General features: G+C 33.6%; 1 protein-coding gene across 1 annotated transcript in view; it reads left to right on the forward strand.

Annotated features, from left to right (window-relative positions):
- The window catches only part of LOC140058542 (DNA-dependent protein kinase catalytic subunit-like), a 43,907-nt gene that overhangs the window by 8,754 nt on the left and 14,158 nt on the right, over positions 1 to 20,995 (forward strand). Inside the window, exons 14-62 of the mRNA XM_072104206.1 lie at positions 232 to 360; positions 669 to 809; positions 1,247 to 1,519; positions 2,003 to 2,236; positions 2,644 to 2,803; positions 3,117 to 3,398; positions 3,547 to 3,608; positions 3,688 to 3,771; positions 3,908 to 4,311; positions 4,701 to 4,795; positions 4,885 to 4,987; positions 5,154 to 5,287; positions 5,488 to 5,557; positions 5,824 to 6,011; positions 6,328 to 6,545; positions 6,882 to 7,004; positions 7,094 to 7,185; positions 7,389 to 7,521; positions 7,757 to 7,927; positions 8,025 to 8,281; positions 8,496 to 8,631; positions 8,872 to 9,029; positions 9,234 to 9,336; positions 9,598 to 9,725; positions 9,923 to 10,130; positions 10,483 to 10,661; positions 10,861 to 11,029; positions 11,445 to 11,589; positions 11,838 to 12,004; positions 12,078 to 12,212; positions 12,683 to 12,799; positions 13,187 to 13,467; positions 13,827 to 13,958; positions 14,490 to 14,723; positions 15,064 to 15,213; positions 16,061 to 16,234; positions 16,348 to 16,446; positions 16,563 to 16,777; positions 16,942 to 17,121; positions 17,517 to 17,741; positions 18,201 to 18,322; positions 18,512 to 18,643; positions 18,901 to 19,080; positions 19,339 to 19,426; positions 19,524 to 19,647; positions 19,838 to 19,976; positions 20,058 to 20,135; positions 20,221 to 20,331; positions 20,463 to 20,588. Of these exons, the coding sequence (XP_071960307.1) occupies positions 232 to 360; positions 669 to 809; positions 1,247 to 1,519; positions 2,003 to 2,236; positions 2,644 to 2,803; positions 3,117 to 3,398; positions 3,547 to 3,608; positions 3,688 to 3,771; positions 3,908 to 4,311; positions 4,701 to 4,795; positions 4,885 to 4,987; positions 5,154 to 5,287; positions 5,488 to 5,557; positions 5,824 to 6,011; positions 6,328 to 6,545; positions 6,882 to 7,004; positions 7,094 to 7,185; positions 7,389 to 7,521; positions 7,757 to 7,927; positions 8,025 to 8,281; positions 8,496 to 8,631; positions 8,872 to 9,029; positions 9,234 to 9,336; positions 9,598 to 9,725; positions 9,923 to 10,130; positions 10,483 to 10,661; positions 10,861 to 11,029; positions 11,445 to 11,589; positions 11,838 to 12,004; positions 12,078 to 12,212; positions 12,683 to 12,799; positions 13,187 to 13,467; positions 13,827 to 13,958; positions 14,490 to 14,723; positions 15,064 to 15,213; positions 16,061 to 16,234; positions 16,348 to 16,446; positions 16,563 to 16,777; positions 16,942 to 17,121; positions 17,517 to 17,741; positions 18,201 to 18,322; positions 18,512 to 18,643; positions 18,901 to 19,080; positions 19,339 to 19,426; positions 19,524 to 19,647; positions 19,838 to 19,976; positions 20,058 to 20,135; positions 20,221 to 20,331; positions 20,463 to 20,588 (7,788 nt within the window). The remainder of the gene's footprint in view (positions 1 to 231; positions 361 to 668; positions 810 to 1,246; positions 1,520 to 2,002; positions 2,237 to 2,643; positions 2,804 to 3,116; positions 3,399 to 3,546; positions 3,609 to 3,687; positions 3,772 to 3,907; positions 4,312 to 4,700; positions 4,796 to 4,884; positions 4,988 to 5,153; positions 5,288 to 5,487; positions 5,558 to 5,823; positions 6,012 to 6,327; positions 6,546 to 6,881; positions 7,005 to 7,093; positions 7,186 to 7,388; positions 7,522 to 7,756; positions 7,928 to 8,024; positions 8,282 to 8,495; positions 8,632 to 8,871; positions 9,030 to 9,233; positions 9,337 to 9,597; positions 9,726 to 9,922; positions 10,131 to 10,482; positions 10,662 to 10,860; positions 11,030 to 11,444; positions 11,590 to 11,837; positions 12,005 to 12,077; positions 12,213 to 12,682; positions 12,800 to 13,186; positions 13,468 to 13,826; positions 13,959 to 14,489; positions 14,724 to 15,063; positions 15,214 to 16,060; positions 16,235 to 16,347; positions 16,447 to 16,562; positions 16,778 to 16,941; positions 17,122 to 17,516; positions 17,742 to 18,200; positions 18,323 to 18,511; positions 18,644 to 18,900; positions 19,081 to 19,338; positions 19,427 to 19,523; positions 19,648 to 19,837; positions 19,977 to 20,057; positions 20,136 to 20,220; positions 20,332 to 20,462; positions 20,589 to 20,995) is intronic.

The raw sequence follows: 20,995 nt of genomic DNA on the forward strand, positions 1-20,995 counted from the left end.
ACACTGAACATTGAAGAATCTAGTTTGCATACATGACCATCTGGTCTATAGAAACTTAAATTACAGCCGTATCTATATCCTCATCCATCTTTATTAACATAATTCAATAGATTAACTATTTCCAGTGTATAATGCACACTATTTCCAACATGTTAATACTTAGACTACTTTAAACAATGTTTAGAGTGTCTCTAGAATTCAATAGTATTTATGTATTGATTTCAAATTTAGGGACAGGATCAAGATGTTATGGAACTGACAGCTGAAGACATAGAAGATATCAAAAGAGATGCCAGAACCATCACATACAAGAATTACATGCAGCTGTGGCTTAAGCTTCTTGACAGTCCTTTCATGAAGGTTTTACATCTTTTAATATATACTGTATATTACCCAAGTATAATCCCATCATTGAGTATAATCCCAGCTACTAATCTGGGCTAAATTGTGACATAAATTGTGACGTATGGTAAATCCAATGCAATTTTAGTATAATCCTATAATTTTCCAAAGATTGCATAGTCAAGCCCTCTGGGACTATTTTGGATCATGTACAGTACTTTACCATACCACTTTTCCATGGTAGGGATATTATATATAGTAAGTTATTTTGTATCGTTTTTTTAATGTTCATTTAACTTTCTGCAACCTGACTTTTCTTTTTCTAGGAGGTTGATGCATTTGGTACCAACTATCAGGAGCGATGTGAAATTCATAAGATGATATACAATGAACTTCTAACGTCTGTTCTTAAGATTCTACAAAAGCTGGACCTGACAGCCACAAAGAAGCAGACCACTGAAGATGAGGTTAATCAGTGTCCTCTTACTATGCATCACATAAGCAGTTTACCAAATAAGGCTATCTCTATGTTTAGTCTTAATATGGAAGCCCACTGTAGTGTCATAGATTTTGTATGCAAGGTGTTGATGAAGTAGTTGATTAATACTTGTATCATAATAGTTTGGCAGCCAAGGTGCTCAACAAGCAGTAGTTTAAAGAGAGGTTTAGGGGACCTTGGACCCTACCTGTTATGGTAGATTTGACCTGCTGGACTTGCTTGCTGTACACTAAAAAAATGTTGAGAACCCCTGTGATTAACTGTATTAATGTATGAGTAAACATTAGACAACTGTTGTTTGTCCAATTTTCATACTTTAGAAAAGAATTCTGAAAAATATCAGTAGATAATACCTTTGAAAATATTATTATAATAATTATATTATTTATCTTTTCTTTATCTCAGTTGTTAGATGAGCTTGCACCCTCTGGTGACATATCATCAGATCCAATAAATGGTCTACAACCATCAAATTACAAAGACTTCCAAATATTCATCAACTTGGTAGAGTTTTGTCGCGATATTCTGTCGGAAACTAAAGGAGCCCTTTTTGAGCAATGGTTGTTAAAGTTCAGCCAGGAAATCATCATAATGTCTACACAGAAACCCCTCATTAGCGGCTTCTACAAGCTGTTAGCAGTGTGTATGACTTGTGCTCAAAGAATCTCATATTTTGAGGTAAAAGAAAGTTACTGCAGTAAATATACTGCAGCAACATATTTCATTTATTATCTGTTTTATTGCATTTAGTATCTGGTTGATTGCCTTATTCTCAATTACTGCAGTAAATCATACTGCAACACATTTCATTTATTATCTGTTTGATTGCATTTAATATCTGGTTGATTGCCTTATTCTCAATTACTGCAGTAAATCATACTGCAACACATTTCATTTATTATCTGTTTGATTGCATTTAATATCTGGTTTACTGCAGTAAACATACCAAAACACATTTATTTTTTGGTTGATTGTCTTCTAAACTGTTGTCTTCTCCAAATGAGAAGAATGAATATTTCAAAGATCTTGATGTATAGGATGCAACCACTATCCTTTCCTTACATTACATTATGCTATTTATATTTCAATTATTGCATTATGGCTAATTATCTTTTATCTGCTAGAGAAACAGTAATAATATTTTCTGTTTTATTCTAATAGGACTGTAATGATGGTAATGAAGACAGTATGGACATAGCCTACACACAAAAACAAGAAGTGTCGCAGAATGAGAGAAAGATCTGTTTCACTTTGTTCACTAAATTCTCACTGGAAGTGTTGACCCGACTGAAGTTGTTCAAGCATGACCTGCTTTTGGCCTGCCTTAACTATGTTCTGTCTCTTCCATACAAGATTGTGGAGGATATTCTTGAGCAGCTTATTCCTGTGATGAAGGTGAAATTATTACTTCAGTACATTAATTCATCCTTTGGGACAACTCTATTAAGTTGACACTTCTCTGTAAAATAAATGAGGGGCAATATATGTTTTTACACTACATGGCAAACACCATGGCAAACACCTACCCCATACCCCTATTAAAGCTTGGTTCGCAACGTAAGAAAATGCCCTTCCAATAATTGTGTTTGCCCCCGCCTGCGTGAAATCAAACCTGCAATGTTTGCAGCACTGTTGCGTTGTCGGTTCCCACTTGTGATTACACAATACAGCATCAATATGTCGTAGCGTTGTGTTACGTTGCGTTGCTAGTGGGAACAAATATTTGTTTATGAAATAAAAATTAAAGTTTTATTGATTGATTTAACAAATTCAAATAATCAGCTATCTGTTTATTTATATAGATTACATTCAATCTAGGACTTGGTTATTTGAAAATAGCAGAGACTGGTCTATCTGCACTTAAGACTTGGACCAGTAACATTCCACAACATAAACTAAGACCACTGTACAATGAGGTCCTGCCAATTTTTGATGATTATTTAAGGGCATCAAGTATAAAAGGTAGATTGAGAAAACAGTATATTGAATTTATTCAAAAAATAAAATGGAGAAAATATGACAAACATCTGTCTGTCTATTGTTTTTTAACATTAATACATTTTAAAATAATTCTATTTTTTGATTTCATAAATACACGGATATGACTACTTTTTTTCATTCACTTTTTCATGGTGAATTCAACAGTACTATGCATGTAGTTTAGAACACGGTTTTGTTAATTGTTCTAAAATCAACAACTATTTTAAAAATCAGTAACAACCACCTGTGTGGAAACCGAATCTAAATCTTTGATTATTACTCTCTGTCCAAACAGCCCAAGTCAAAGCTGAACAAATTTCAAGTAAAAGTGGATATCGTAGACATGGAGCAAGCCTTATCAAAATAAAGGAAACCTCTAGTCAGACTGAAGAAACACCATTGAAAAAGATACAACTAGGCATCCTAGATTTCCTAGGCTCACTGGGAGGACAAGTAAATTCATGTATGCTGAACACCAACAGTGAAGACATTGCGAGAATTGCTGTAGCCTGGGACAGGGAGCCAAGGTTACCATTTCCTGTACCATTTGTTGACATCAAACCAACTGTTAATCTAGGTATTGTGTTAATATTCTTTTTCTCTTTATAATCTTAGGAAGTTACTTCCTAAATAAAATGACATTCTACTCTTCAGAATATTTATTTGAATTTTTAATTTTTTAAACATTTTATTCATTTTTAATGTATAAATGTGTCTTTTTCCAGACCTATTCTTACCAAGAATTGTAGAGTTGGCTTTGAGTTCTGGTGGTAACAGACAGACAAAAGTAAGATTATTCTTTGTCTCATTCTCAACTAAATGAATTTGTTGCCAACAATTAGTTTCACTATTTTTTTTTGCTTTAGGTTGCAGCATGTGAATCATTGCATACAATTGTTTTATACATGCTGGGCCGTGGAAACCAGCAAACAGGAGAAGCCCAAGCAAAGGTAACTAATGCAAAAACAGTTCTTGATCCTACAGTCCATCATTATAGGATCTTTGGCCGTGTGAAATTACTGAAAGAATGTGGTTATTAATGTATTTCTGCATTTACAGTAATATATATATTGTTTATAATTTCAGAGCCCCATGCAGAATCTCTATAAAAGAGTATTCCCTGCTCTGTTACAACTAGCTTGTGATGTCGAGGAGGTTGCCAAGCAACTGTTTGAACCATTTGTAATGCAGCTCATCCATTGGTTTACAAACAACAGAAAGTTTGAAAGCGAAGAGACTATGTCGCTCCTGGATGCCATCTTGGATGGTATCGTTCATCCTACAGACACAGCCTTGCGTGACTACAGCGCTAAATGTGTGAAAGAGTTCTTGAAGTGGTCTATCAAACAAACTACAAAAGCTCAGCAGGAGAAATCGCCAATTAATGCAAAGTCACTTCTGAAGAGACTTTACAGCATGGCACTTCATCCAAATGTCTTCAAAAGACTTGGTGCTGCACTGGCTTTTAATAGTATATACACAGTATTTAGGTAGGTTCGCATAATAGGTGCTTATTAATGTACTGTTGGTTGGCTGATCTTGCCTTGTTAAATAGTTCACAAATAATGAATGTTTATGAGTGTAATGGTACAAATAATTGCATGACCTTTCTATAGTGCATACTATTGCATGCCATGTGACCCACAATCGTCAAATGAAAGGAATTTATTTAGGTACTTGGGTCATTTCTAGTACTTTTGGATTAGCTATCTCTCCCAATACTGACCATTCTTTGGCTGTACCTGGTTTTCAAGCAATTCTGGTATTCCAAATGTGTTGGAGCTTTTTGATTTAAAATGAATATTTTGGAGCATTTCTGGTTTTAAGAGAGTGTAGTATTGTAAGATTTGACTATAACCATGATCATTTTTTCCGGTAGAGAGGAAGATTCACTAGTTGACATGTTTACATTTGAAACTGTTGTGGTGTATATTAGAAGCCTTGCATTGGCACACTATGATGACAAGTCAGTCGGTAGGTCTTTTCAACTTATTTTTCTATACATTCTATACATGTTGTAATAGGACATGTTAGTGTAACATTTTCTGTGGTATACACAATAGGAACACAAGAACAAGCCAGTGAGGTATTGAAACATCTTGGACGAATTATGAAAGAGAAAGCCAGTATATTTAACAAGCAAAGCAAGCACAGGAGAGTGCCCAGGTAAGAAAGGTTGGTCTAGGGTGATATTGGTCAAAAATTGTATGCCAAAATATCAAGTGTATTCTCATTTATATGCTGAAGGTCAGATGTACACACTTTCAGGGAAATGGTTATGTTCTTTTAGTATGGGGAATTTTAAGAATGTGTTTTTTTTTTCTGTTCTTAGAGGCTTTCCACTAGACCTGTCTCCAACGCTTAGTCACATGGTTTTGTTTCTGTTATCTGAATGTGGGCGACCTCAGACTGAATGCCGCCACCAGTGTATGACCTTAGTTAGCCTACTGACGCCGTTACAACCAGGCATGTTGTCTATCTCTTAACCTCTGTCTACATTATCAAACTATTTTGACAAAAAAAGTGTTATGTACCAAAATACGGTGGTGATATGCCCAACTATGGTAGTGATATGACATCATCATGTATATATATATACTGTATATGGGTACTTTGTATTTTACAAGAATTTTATTAGATCATTTAATGTTTGTTTTCCATACCAGGTGGAAATACAACTTCTGATTGGATGAGAAATACATTGAAGGAAAAAGGACCAGACTATTTCACTTCTAGGTACAGTAAATCTGTTTTCTAGTTATAATTTTCAAAGAATAGATTATTGTCATTTATATAAATTATAATTTGATGATAATAATAATAACTCAATTTTATATAGCAATAAACACACATCATTCTCACATCGTTTTACACTATTTAGGGTACAGCAAAGACAACAACATTTAATTTAATAAAACAACTTTTTTAAATGGGTTTTTTGATGGGATTTTAAAATGTTATGCTATACTATGTTGATTTGATCAATATATGGTAATATTTAGATTTGAGGGTGGTGGAGGAACAGGGGTGTCTGTGGGAGGTATCAGGAAGCACCCAACACTGGCATCTATGTCAAATAAATTTACACTGAAAGCCAGCACACGCTGGTTTGACCATCTACTTGCTGCGTTGGACTGCTACTGTTGGTCTTTTGGCGAGAGCTTAATTACTCCAAATGATGTGTTTACAGGTAAGAAAGTACTTCTGCAGTGTTAATCGCATTTTTATGCTGCAGTAATCTATGACAGTTCTGCAGTACAAGTGAAATGCTTTGTATTTTATTTAGTCAATGTTCTTTATTTTTGAGTATCTTCAGTGTGTCATTTAAAAAAATGACTTTTCTTTCCATGATTCTGTTTCTACCACACTTTGCAAAATTATTTATCTTTTGTCTCTTGTCTTCCACCTTTTTTCTTGTCTTGACCATATAATTAAATGATGATATTTAACATGTTGGATTCAGAGATGCAAATGCAATTAAAAAGGTGTTTGCATTTAAATTTTAGGAAAGAATGGTAAATCTCTGTTTGCGTCTTTGGAATTCTTTCTGCACAAGCTGGCCATGTCAGACATCACTGCAGCAACTCGTATGTTCCGCATCAATTCCTCGGATACATTTACTCCGCAAGAAAATGAAGAGTATGACTATGCCAAGTGTACACTGACTGTTAGAGTGTTTGACTTCTTGACTGTTGTGCTTATGCGGTCGTCTGATATCCAAAAGGTATATTTTTGCTGCATCTAAAGCTCTGTCTACACTACGTGTAGAAAGAGATAAAATCTAATCCACTGGACTTATCTACATTATCAAATTTTATGTGACATGATGATGTCATATCACTACTATATTTGGGCATATCACTACCATATTTCGGTGTCTGTGTCTACACTATCAAACTGGTTTGACAAAAAAAAGTGTGATGCGGTGGTGATATTCCTAAATATGGTAGTGATAAGACATCATCGTGTCCATATTTGGGCACATCACATTTTTTTAGACAGAGCCTAATATAATGAATAATTTTAGCATAAATTGCAGTAAGATTAATTTATCTTATAGGTGTTGCCTCCTAAAATTCTCAATGAAGATCTAATTGGTTTGATTGTATCCTGCATCTTGGAACCATGTAGTGTAGGATTCAACATGGCTGACATCATGGTGTCAAACAATCTACCAAAAAGAGTAAGTGTGAAAAAAGAAAATTCAAACTATTATTTCATTTATTTTAGTTTAATTATTAACTTAGCATTAATATCAAACTTGTCTTTCAGACCTGCAGTCTCCTTAAATTACTCATGGATAAAGTTCCTTCTCTACGAAACAAGATAGAATCATTCATCAAAGAAAAACTAGTTAAAAACAAGTATGTAGTTCTTTACATATTATTATTTTATATGTAGTGTACCCTTGCCTTCCAATCCCAAGGTCCAGGTATCATTCTTAACCTAGTTTCAGGGTCGTAACTCTTGGACTATAATATAAACAAGTTTTTATCAAGAAAAGTGGTTTTCTGTTTTTTATATACCTATGAAATAAAATATAAAATTAGCATTTTTTTTCTTTCAGAAATCTCAACATATTTAGTCGGTTGAATTCTTTATTCACTGACCCAGAGTCTGATTACACTACGCTTGGCCATCTTATATCTGGTTATGAACAGCTCCACAAAGTTGGTTTACTTGTACCAGTTGTAACCAAGGTATGGTTGTAACCTTTACATAATTATTAACACCTTCAAAACACAATGAAGTGTCCCCTGAATAGGGGTTGGCCGTAATGTTTAAAGATACATTGTCACTAATTTTTTTCATGCAAAAGTGACTCCTCAAATCAGGTTTTCCCCTAAATAGGAGTTTCACAAAGTGTTCTATTTAAATTGTTCCAGATTGCTGTAGTCTATTCTTACCATAATGATTTTTACGTTAAATTGACAGATATGTCAAAGAGGTCAATCCCCAATAAACCTTGCAAACCAAGTACTTGACTGTGTTTTCAAGTCACTTTTCGTTACTCAAGATGGATGCGTGGTAACCAGTAAGCCAACTCCTATGGCTTTGGATCTCAGACAACAACTGTTGAAACTGGCATTTGCAATTGGTGTAAAGGTAACCTTTATGTTAATAATATTTATTCTGTTACCAATAAAATAATAACCAGGAGTTAGGCAGTCTTTAAGTATGCATGATTTACATTTCTTCACAGACTAAATTTCTTGTGAGTTTTCTGAGAATCAAAGACCAAGTATCCAGCAGTTCCAACCCATCCAAGGGTGGAACCATCACCAAGGGAGCGGTTTTCTTCACTACATTCAAGACGGCAATCAACTGCGAGTTTATGATGGATGTGAACGAGGTCATAAAGTTACTGATGCATGAACTTGACGATGACCCGCAACAGACTTGCAGCATTATGGGTTCTATACTGCAATACATCATTAACGACAAACAACTTCGAAAGAAGTGAGAACATAATTTATTATGAAGATGAAAAGTTACTTGAAGTGACGTTAATTGCCATAATGTTACTGAAGTAACTAAATAAAGAATAATAGTAGTAGTATAATTACTGCAGCAATAATTCTGTTAGTATCTAAATATTATACGATTTTTTTAAAGTAACTATTAAAGATTGGTATATAGATACTCATTGGAAACTTTTTATTAATATATATAGATATGGAACTAGCATTGTGAATTCGGTTTTATCAAATTGGAACAAATTGCGGCCATGGTGGATAGCAGGAAGCACTCGTGAAATGAAATCCGCTTGTTTGCTTTTGCTGAAAAGTTTACTGCAAATAGATTCAAAGGTACTGTATTCCCTTTTTCTTATGGATTTATAAATATATATGTATTTTAAATGGAGAGAGGCAGAATACATCATTCTTTGTCGTCCATGATTTTGTTATGGTTGTTACATTTCTTTATTGTTTTATTGTATTTATATAGATCATATGAACAGCAAAGTTGAATATCAATAATCTTGACTTCAAATCAAATCTATACTAATTGCACCTTTTCTTTCAATTATAACTTTTTTTATTTTCTAGTTTGCGTCGGACTGTAAACATCCATCATTTAGCTGCATCTTCAAGATGTTTCAACAATTGCTTTGTGATAAAAAGTCACCTTTGACCTTTAAAGCTCAATTGTTGGAGGTTCTATATTTCTTTACTCAAGTTCCTGAACCACATCTCACAGAGTTGAAGTAAATATTTTTATTTGTTTTGGGAATATGACACTCCCTTTTTATATATGATATTAATTTCAAAAGTGTATGGCACACATTATTTTTTAACATTAATTTCAAATTCAAAATAACCTTTAATTAGTTTCTTTTAAGATTTAAACAATAATGGAATAAATAAGATATAATATATAGACATAATTATATTTTATATATTAATTTCAGAGAAAGCCTAGATGAATTTGTAACTTATAACTTTCCATTGAGTTCAACTGAGTTTAATGTTGGTACAACAAAACATAATGATTACATCACAGCATTGAATAAGGTACATATACTTAATAAATTAATCAATTCCAGAGTGGAGCTGTGGCTTAGTGGTATACAATACATGTAGAGCATCTTGTGTATGTTTGTTTCTCTCTGTTTTAACATGATTGTCATCTTTAAGAAGGATAGTGAATTAATTCGCTTATGTTATCCATGGCAATTTGCCTATATAAACAAACAAAACAAAACTTTGGATAATTTTATATGCAGTGGATTCTTAGAAAATGACTTGAAATATGTATTTTGGTTGTTTCTCCAGCTTTTAACAGCTCTGGTTTTTTCGGGATCAATGATGTTACTGCAGGTCATCATCATCGTCGTTTGCCGTGAAGAAAAGCATGTTCATGAGAATTGCATTCAAGAAACGTTTGCCGCTTTTATCAAAAGGTTAGTAATATAATAAACTGCATGTTAATCTGTACAATTATTGGTCTTTCTGTTGGAAATATCTCTCCATTCCCTGGACCAGACTGTTTACTTTCTGAACCAGATCTCTCAACATCTCTGTGGACTAGAGCTAAACATTATCTTGACCTGGTCAAAATGTCTTTTACAGAAATTTGTGTTCTAATTTTACTTTGTAGACTTCAACCAGAAGAGCAAGAAAAATCATTCAATGTGGCATTTGAGATATTTCTCAAAGAATCCAGTCCGCCAAAGGAATTGCGTCGTTCAACCATTGAACGCGTCTGTATTCCAATGCTTAGGCTCTCCAGCAGTACTGCAGTCAAAAAATTCTTCACATCTCATATTAAAAAAATTCTGGGAATCATTGAAGCAAAACAAACAAAGGTCAGAAAACTCCCTCTATACTAAATGTTTTATGAGTTTACAAGTTTTTACATTCTTATAATTTATTTCTGTTCATCAACATTTTTTTGTGGTGTAAACACCAGTTTTATTTACATTATTATCATACTTATTCTACAATGTATACAATGAATTTGTCAGACCACCATAATTTAAAATACATTTACTTCATAATAATAGCCTGTGAAAAGCTACTAAAAATATCTCGCCTGTTTAAAGATAATTTCTAAATAATTACAGTTAGGCCCACACTAGAAAACTGATAAGATCTTGTTTTTGTATGAAAAATATTAATAATTTATATATATAATAATATTTTTCCCTTTCTATCTAGTATCCTGAATCAACCTTTGAGACTCAACTTGTGTCCAAGATTTGCTGTTTCCAGTTAGTAGAAATCATGTATTCACGTCTTACAAAAGAAGAATTACGCTCGCCAAGCTCGGAGATCAATAAAGCTTTCTGTGGCTTAGACAATACTAAAGGAGAAGAGCTTACAAGGACTATTTCTAAGTACATTTTTTTACCTTCTGCATGTATTTTATTCCTTTTCCACGCCAACGGTAAACTCCAGGTTTGCCAAAATGATATTCCTAGCTTTGTAATACCTTATGCGATCTCTCCATTTTTGGTTGGTCTATCTCTGGGTCTTTTCCCATTTTAACTTACCGTACTACAATTAAATTTAGCTATTAAATCTTATTTACAATAGAATCAGCCGTACAGTAATGGTAGAAGATGTCCGTGGTGAGTCGGTTGCCAAGGAACTAAGACGACAACTTCACTGTATGGCTTACAATACCATGATGGCTGTAGTATGCTGTACTCAAACTGACCTGAAATTTTACAATGCTTTCCTATTCAATGATAATGCCGCTAAGGTAAATTTGTTTTAATCATTATATTTCATGTAAAATAAATAAATATAGTATCTGCAATGATAGGTATTTTTTTTATGACTATTTTATACTATTATTTCTAACATTTTTCAACTTAATTTATAGTTTTATATGTTTACTGATGACAAGAAATTTCGTATAGGGAACTAATAAATTAATCGAATAGAAGGAAATTGTAGATGCTAATTATTTCAGGAAATGAAATTTCAGCCCCTGTCGTTTGGTTGCAGCACTCGACACGATGGAACCCTTAGGGGAGTTGAAAGTTGTGGTATGTGCATCCACACCTGTGCGCAATTCAGCCCAGTAGGTTACATGTCGCAAGTTATTCCCCCATTTACATTTACAAATAATCTGTACTGTAAATATTATAGTTAAAACCGTTGTTTACTTACAGGGTCAGTTATTGTTTGAAAACATCATTGATTCTAGACGAGAATACAAGTTTGAAATTGAATACGATTCACAGCCTGAGAGAAAGAAGCGGTACATTGCAATACGCAATCAAGCTAGAGCAAGCACCAGCAGTGGACAAGAAGGTGGTAAGGTGTTTGTATGCAAGTAATCGCATACATTTGTACAGTGCAGTGTGAAGCTCTGTCTACACTATCAACCTTTATGTGAAAAAATTATGATGTGCCCATATATAGAAACAAATCACTACCATATTTGGGCACATCACACTTCTTTGGTCAAACTAGTTTGATAGTGTAAACATAGCTTCAGAATAGTAGGAAACAGTGACACACAGTTGTTGTTAATATTATGTACTTCTTATTTTTATGTTTAGAATCCATTCATTACCTGTCATCTCAATACTTAGCAGACAGTAGTCTGAGCGAAGACATCCAGCGGTTTGATTTTACCAGTTCAAGGCAGTTTACACCAAGTATTGATAGTATGTCACAAGCAGACGACAGTAGGGAATCAACCAATAAGGAAGCTTCATCTTCAGAGGTAAGGTAGTTCTCAGTCGTGTCCTCCAAGTTCAAATGTCATAGGTTGTTAACTCTACTTTTACCTTTTTCAGACTCCAGCATCTGCTATGGTCTATGGTGACTCAGTCGTTATGGAAGATGATGCCCTCAATCAGCATGAATGCATGGCATCGCTGGTTGGACTTTTAAATCACATGAAGGCTAACATAATGGTGCAGACTGCGCAGGTCAGTCTACTGAATATGCTAATTATTGAGAATATTCATTGTTACTCTGGAAGTATACAGTAGTATAGTATCCTAAAACTAAGTATCATCTCATCATCCTATGCTGTGCAGAACCTCATTTGAATATAGTCGCACATGGTTGAATTGAAGTGAATTGACCCACAGGGCCCAATGGCTGGCATGTACTTGTACACAGGGGTAACCCCCTACTGTACTTTGTACTAGGTTCTTTAAAGTGCACATGAGCTAGATGTGTACACTGGACCTATGGTTTATAGTCTTTATCCGAGAAGACTTTGAGCGAATGAGCCTCGAACCCATGCCGATGTTATGGTTACGTAATTATGGTTCCACTGTCTTAACCGCTTGGCTACTCACTCACCTCAAGTATCTTGGCATGTTAGTATCTGCTTTATGCTGTTTTCTGTAGAATAATTAATGCTTATTTGTTTGTCCTTATTTGTTAATAGGGAAGTCAGAGCAGCAACATGCCAGGCTGGATGTCATGGCTTAACCAGAAGGCAAGGACATCAGGTGACCTGGGAATCAAACTGTTTATATCAAGGCTTATTGTTAATATTCCAGAGGTATAACTTAAAATGCATATTTTGTTTTATCTGCAGTCTACCTTGTATACAACTTGTTAATAGAAATAGTTATTTATTTGCCACTGTGTATGTTTGTTTTTAGTAATTTTGATTCTATAAATATAAAAATACCATAAAACACAATCGATTCTAGATGACTCATTTAATCCTTAACTCACAGATGAAATAGTTGGGGTCCTAAAAACATGTGAGCAAGTTTTTGAAAAAGCAATAGTGAATTATCAGATATACAATCCTTTAGACAATAAAATACAAAATTCCTTTATTTTCTTAAAAAAATTAACATTAGCAACAAAATTATTTTCTTATAAGTAACATGAGTAATTATTTTTTAACACTAAATTTTTGTTTATTTTGATTCTATAGATTTTCGAACCATATGCACAACATTGGTTTAGCCCTCTAATGAGCCTGATCATTGAGGGCAGTGGTAGTGATGGCATCCATAGCTTGGTTGTAGATATCATGGTTGTCATGCTACAGTGGACACCAGTAGCAATTCCACAAGAGCGAGCTATTGCTAATCGTTTGGTGGAGTTTCTTATGTTCTACAGTTACCATGAAACTAGACCAGTACTCCGGCGTAACCTTGATCTTATTAAGACTACAATAGAATGCTGGAAACCGGTTCTGAATATATCAACAAGGTATGTAGACATTTTAGGCTAACCCACAGCTCCCGCAGGTATCTTGTAAAAAAAAATTGTAATAGGCCTAGACTATTTTGTATTTTATTGTTAGTATTAGTATTCATATTTAAGTATCAACAACATTTATTTAGAAACAGTTTATGAAATAAAAACAGCATACATTAATTACAATAACTTAAAATGGTGACATTAAATAAGAACTGTTTCAGGGATCAGAAAAAAAAGTAAAAGAACTTGTCAAATACCAACCCCTAAACAAACCCTTAAATATTTGTTTATTGAATACAAATTCAACAAGTACAAGGTATTATAAATGTGGCTTTAAAAGGTCTTTCATTCATTTTCGATTTGTTTAGTGTTGTGATGAGCAGCTTTTCCATTGGAGACTGTAATGATTTGAAAAGATCTGTCGGAATTCAATTACTTGGAGTTGTGTTGGCCAACAATCTTCCACCAATTAGCCCATCATCACATGTTGATGAAGAAGTGTATGTAGATAAAAAAATGTTTATACATATCTATGATTTTAATAATATTAACTTTATTCTTGAGACATTTATGAAAATAGAAAGACGACATAATATGATTATATTATCATATTACTGTAGGTATTATTATCATATTATAATCATTATGATAAAATCCTGTGAGAGAAAACATTGAGACTCTTATTTACTTAAAATGCCAATTTGTCTATGTTCTACTCCATAGTCAAAATCCTTTTTAATGGCCTAGGATCCCTTCTAGCCTTTGACATTAATTCAATATGGAAACTTCGAACTAATTTCAAAATGAAATTTTATGATAAATGAAAAATACAACAATTTAGCCACTTTAAATACAGGGCTGTAACCAGCATGAGGCAGAATTTTCATCACCCACCCAATTCTCCAGCACAGATCATCATTTTTTATATTAATAATTATATTTCTTCATTTTTGCATCTTTTCCTCGTCCGCTTTTAACCTCTCGCTATTGAAATGTCTTGTACTGAAATGAAATAAATATTGTTTACACAGATTTTATAGCAAACTCACTAGCAATCTTTCATGCAAATACAAGCAGGTTCATGCACCAACAGCTGAGGTCATTGGAATGATAATGAAACGGATGAAAGATGAAGACCGATTGGTTGATGGAATGATACACAGAAACACTGAAAAAGAGTTGACCGCACTGCACTCTACACGAAAGGAAATCTTTATTACTTGCATGGACAAAATCTGTCTACATTTTCCATATTTTGCTGACCGGTAAGTTTTTCTTTATTTTGTGATATGCCCATATAACCTCTGAAAATGTGATATGCCCAAATATTCACTACCATATTTGGACAGTTTTTGTCAAACTAGTTTGATGCTGTAAACAGAGCTTAAGGTATATCATTCAACCTTGATTTGAACCAAACATTCTGTGATTTGTAAGCACAAAACTACAATACTACTACTTAAAATACAGATGAAAATATAAAGTTTGCAGTATAAAACATATGTTTAGTTCTGAAAAGAACTGTTAAGTTTCTGGACAATTTGTTAAATATAACTATATAAAAACATAATTTTTTGAAAAATAACATTTTTATATCTCCTTTAGGTTCATGCATAAAATACTCTTTGACTTGCCGTCTTTGCATGGACAACCCAAAGTGCAATGCGTGGACATCCTTGTTTCCAGGGTTGAGGCGATTGAAAACGTTTACATCATGATGAAGAATATTGGTATAGTAGACTTACTAAGCCACAGGTAATAAGAAATAATAATATAAATAAATATATAATATATTATAGTATGTTTTACATTCTACTTTATACATTAGCAGTATCATGTCTAGAGAATATAAACATTTTGCAGTATCATGTCTAGAGAATATAAACATTTTGCAGTATCATGTCTAGAGAATATAAACATTTTGCAGTATCATGTCTAGAGAATATAAACATTTTGTAGTATCATGTCTAGAGAATATAAACATTTTGCAGTATCATGTCTAGAGAATATAAACATTTTGTAGTATCATGTCTAGAGAATATAAACATTTTGTAGTATCATGTCTAGAGAATATAAACATTTTGTAGTATCATGTCTAGAGAATATAAACATTTTGCAGTATCATGTCTAGAGAATATAAACATTTTGCAGTATCATGTCTAGAGAATATAAACATTTTGCAGTATCATGTCTAGAGAATATAAACATTTTGCAGTATCATGTCTAGAGAATATAAACATTTTGCAGTATCATGTCTAGAGAATATAAACATTTTGCAGTATCATGTCTAGAGAATATAAACATTTTGCAGTATCATGTCTAGAGAATATAAACATTTTGCAGTATCATGTCTAGAGAATATAAACATTTTGCAGTATCATGTCTAGAGAATATAAACATTTTGCAGTATCGTGTCTAGAGAATATAAACATTTTGCAGTATCATTATTTAATAAGGTAGTTTAGAGGTTAGGTTAAGTTAGTATTTAGGAAAGAAATTAACAAAGCAGAATATTTTACGAGATGATACAATTTTAATTTGTTTTGCAACTTAACAGATACTCAAGTAACTCTAGTATTGTGCACAATATTTTTATTTTCAGAGATGAAGCCCAACAAGTGTCCGCACTGAAACTTGTCAATGGAACTCTCAAAGTTCTGAAAGCTAAGGAAGTACACAGTTTGCTTCCCTCTATTGTCAATTTTGTGAGCAACTCAAGTGCTGCCTGTAGAGAGGTGATGTTTGATATTTTGATGTGGATCTTTGATAACTACAGGTAAAGTGTGTCTATCTGACCCAACAGTAAAAAACAGCAGTTACAAATTATTTCACAGTACTTTAAAGGAATAATATTTCTAACCAGTTTTGTTTGGTATTCGGGTATTTCAGAGATGAGACTGTGCTAGCAGAAGAAGGTGCAAAGGATGTATTAGAGATGGCTCGAGTCGCTCTTCTACAGGGACTTACAGATGAAGAGCCAGCTCTTAGGTATATTTATGTTCATAACTAATTACCATCTCATTACTAAGGACATTTTGTCTTGTCTACATATTTCAACATTGTATACTACTTTATTTAAATAAGACAGACATTTTCCCAAATAGACTTGTGGTGCGAAACTTCTGGAGCCATGAAACTAGGCTACCAGCAAGTACTGTGGATCGAATGGTAGCAATATTACAATGCATGTACTGTCCAATCACAGAGACTGATTTCCTTAGCTATGCAACCAATTTACTATTAGAGATGACATCACGCAGCCCCGACTACAAGAGAGAAATATTTGAAACCCCACTGTCGGAATGTAGATTTGAGGCAAGTATTGAGTAAATGTAAGAAGTGAAATAAATATGTATAAATAAACTACAGTAGAACATCGCGTTTTGAACAACCCTTATTAAAGGGGAAAGTATTCTGCTGTATATGACATGGTGAAACAATCGTATTTATGCTATTATTTTTGTTTTCTTCTTTCATAGGAAGTTATAATAAGCCATTCCTGGAGGCAACGTCATCAAGCGATATCAACGCCATTATTTGTAGAAACTCAATCTAGCCAATCTTCTAGTGGTTCAGGTTCTCCTCCGTCTTATCAGGACCAGGTAGGGGGTAATATACGGGCCACTCAAGATGCACAGCAGTTCATGGCAACTCAAGAGATTGGTAGGTCTTATTTTATTTATATAGAGATTAAAAATAATAAAATTTGGTATATCTTTATTTTTTTAAATGACACAAGCAGCCACTGTACATCATAAGCCTACATGATAAGTAGTTACAAAAATAAAAATATATTTAAAAAAAGCAGACTATCAAAACATAATCTACAAAACTTTCTTAAATCAAAAGGAATACGAAGGAGAGGATGAGATTTAAGGCCAACATCAAGTTCGCGGAAAGGCGGGAGCATAATCCGGAATATGTCAGAAGCAAGAAGCTTCTCACCGAAAGACAACACCAGACAATCAGGCCCTATAGTATTATTCAAAGAGCCTGTGTTTGAATTCTCTCATTAAACAAAAGAGAGAAAAATAAATTGTTTTATTACTTCATTGCAGATGCAACTGGAAACAGAAAGAATGCATATAATTGGTTGACAGGAAGCCAAGATACATTTAGTGAATTCGCAACAGGTTCAAGCCTCTCGTCATCATCTTCTTCACTGCTTTTCACGCTAAGTGAACCAAGTAAGAAACGCAAGTTTGGCAGGAAGGACTACAACAAACCAGTTGGGCCTGGGTTTGGAAAGGTTAAGCCTAAAGCAACAGATGCCCCAGATGCAGGTACTGTGTTTCCACTTACATCTATAAACCAACAATAAGTACTTCAGTTTCTGGACGTTACGATCAATATGTTTTGATCGTCCTCGTCCTTTGATCAACTACTGAGGACGATCAAAGCATATTGATCGAAACGTCAAGAAACTCAACAGTTCTTTTCAGAATTAACATACATGGTGTACTTAAATCAAACTTATATCTTTATATCAACAAACTTATATCAACATTTGATTTCGCCATGCAAACCTCTAAACAATATATATGTTCTACATTTGTTTGTTTTTTTTATGACTTTTTTTATATTATAATTGTTTGAGCTTGTCAACAAAACGAATTTCCTTTTGGACCAATAAAGATTATTCTGTAAAGACCATTGGTACTAAAAAAAAACATTAGCATTTTTAGTTTATCCAGGTATCTTTCAGCATATTCTATGATATTTCATCATTATAAACTTTGTAGGTGATGCTGCATCAGCAAGAAACAAGGAGATACTTCGTCTGAAACGACGTTTTCTGAAAGATAAGTCACAACAGCATGTCCACTTTGCTCGTAAAGAATCAAAAAAGAAACAAAAGATTTCGGTAGGAATGTTGTATTTAAACTTTGGTTCAGTAAGCAAGAATCTATATATAAATTTACGTATAAACAAAATTAACTTACTGTTAACTGATTTAAATTTGTTAGGAATGTTGTATATAAACTTTGAATCAGTAACCAACATTTAAGAACAAAATTGACTTACTGTTAAACCGGTTTGTTCTGTTTAAAAGCATGAGACAAAGCAAGAACATGAAAAGCATCTGAATGCTGTAACAATGTACCGTCAGTATCGTAAAGGAGATCTACCAGACATCCAGATTAAGAACTCTTATGTTATTGCACCACTTCAAGCATTAGCTCAGGTAATCATTATCTAATCCTTCTTTTCCTTTTACACTTATACACTAAACAAAGCTTGTATTGATTAATCGTATTCGACCTGGCTGTTTTGGGATGATCTAGCTCCTTAAACTTCTGCCGGTTTATATTTGAGCAGTTGATCTGCGAGGTGTTTGTGAGTGACCAGTTGAATAAGCCTCTTAATTACATTTTTTGAGTATGTTTATTTGTTGGATCGTTCCATTCCTTTATGGGTAACATTATATATTTTCCCCTACAGCATGATGCTACTTTAGCACAGATGTTGTTTACAGCCCTCTTCTGTGGAATATTTACACAAATCGAAGAAGTAAAGCGTGAAGTGGAAGCAGCAACAGTAGTCAGTGATTTAAATCAACATCTAAACAACATGATCAGTTCCTCAACTAAATACTTCCCTCCATTCATTCACAGTATACAGGTAAATCATGATATATCGTTCTTGTACCTTTTTCACACCTTGATAAATTGTTACAACTGAAAGTGCAAACTGTGAAATATTTCAGGAGAATGCATAGTTGTGCGCTATTTAATTACTATGATTGGCCAGTACAAGGCAATACATGCGCGCGCAGTTAACAACTTTACTTTATTCGAGTCTAGTCTACAGACAAGTTTGCATTGTCATTTTGTCCATTATCATCCAAATACTCAAGTGCAGAATTAATTCATTTTTTAGGAGATAACATTCCATCATTCCAAGCAACTGAACCTTGACCCCTCTGCAGTGAGCACAGCTAGTTTAATGAGCCAGGAAATAAATATGGGTGAGTTTTTTTTATCGAAATAATGGATGTTATAATTATAATTAGGTCACTCTTTGTTTATTAGAGTACTAACCTTTATCGCTACTCTGTATTGTAGGAATTGTTTTATTAGAAGAAAAGTTAATGAAAAAATGTTGGAGTGAGGAGAGTCGTCGAAAGAAACCAAGGTTAGACAAAGATCAACTGTCGCCAGAGATTAGCACATGGATTGAACTTTCCAGGTGAGTTATAAAGATAATCATAAATTTATTGATGCCCTTAAGTCTTATGTAAGTTCCACACACATTTGAAATCCACCTACAATGTGCCACTAGGTAGTCGTAATGTAGTTATGATGTTTAACATTTGATTTACCAGAAATAATTTCACAATTCAATACAATACAAGGTATACACAATAACTTCTTTTCAGACTGTACAAAGCTGTTGGCGAGTTTGATGTGCTTCAGGGTATCTTTACAAGCAGGATAGGCACAAAAGACATCACCAAGAAAGCAGTAGAGACAGAGGCTAGAGGGGACTATGCAACTGCATGTAAGCTGTACAATGAGGTATGATTATAACTCACTCTATCAGGCAGGTCAAAGGTTGTTTCGAAACGTGTTAATTTCTTCTTTTTTTTCACCATTTAGGCTTTGACATGTGATGATTGGGCCCGTCCAGAACCCCAACAAATTGAACAAGATTTTTGGGATGAAGCTCGTCTAAATGTAAGTTTTCCTTAATTTCACTTGTTTTTCATGACTTCATTTTCAGTAAAAATTTTGTATAGAATTATTGTGCAATTGTCTTTAGTGTTGTAACCAACTGAGCCAGTGGAAGGAACTTGAAAAATATTCTGTTGAAAACATTGATGAGCAAAGACCACCTGACCTCACTCGGATCTGGTCTGACCAATATTATAAGGTATGTTCCTATTTTGAATATATATCTTGCATTGAATATATGCTGTTGTATACAGTCATCGTTAAACCACAAGTCTATGAAATCTCGCCTTACATTTTTATTTATGATTTTGTATACATTTTTGAATATAGGATTGCTACATGCCATATATAGTAAGAAGCAAATTGAAACTGTTGCTAGCTGGAGGAGAAGATGAGTCACTATTACAGTTCATTGACCTTTCAATGAAAGACCAAGATAAACGTGATTTTCTGGAGGTAAACATTTTGAAACATCATTTGAATACTTTTTAAAATTTGTTAACAATTTTTCCTTAATATTGTTTTAAGCTTTTTCTCTAGGACTGATCTTTCTGATCGATTATTCATTATCCTTTTTTAAAAATATATTGTCCCCCTGAAAAAATAATTTTGATATAATTGGATCTAAAAAAGCATTATTTACCTGAAAAAATGTAGTTTAACGGGAAGAAAGAGTCAAATTGACTGGAATAGGTTTTGGTTTAATTTAACCGTTTATTTTAGTTTTTTTTTTCAACGGAAGTGATTATCTTGATTAAAACTGCAGGATGGCCTTTTCAAAAAGCTCTGTCTACACTATCAAACTAGTGTGATGTGCCTAAATATGGTAGTGATATGCTTAAATATAGTAGTGATATGACATC

Source organism: Antedon mediterranea, chromosome 1, assembly GCF_964355755.1.
Source record: "Antedon mediterranea chromosome 1, ecAntMedi1.1, whole genome shotgun sequence".
In the NCBI taxonomy this organism is placed as follows: Eukaryota; Metazoa; Echinodermata; class Crinoidea; order Comatulida; family Antedonidae; genus Antedon; species Antedon mediterranea.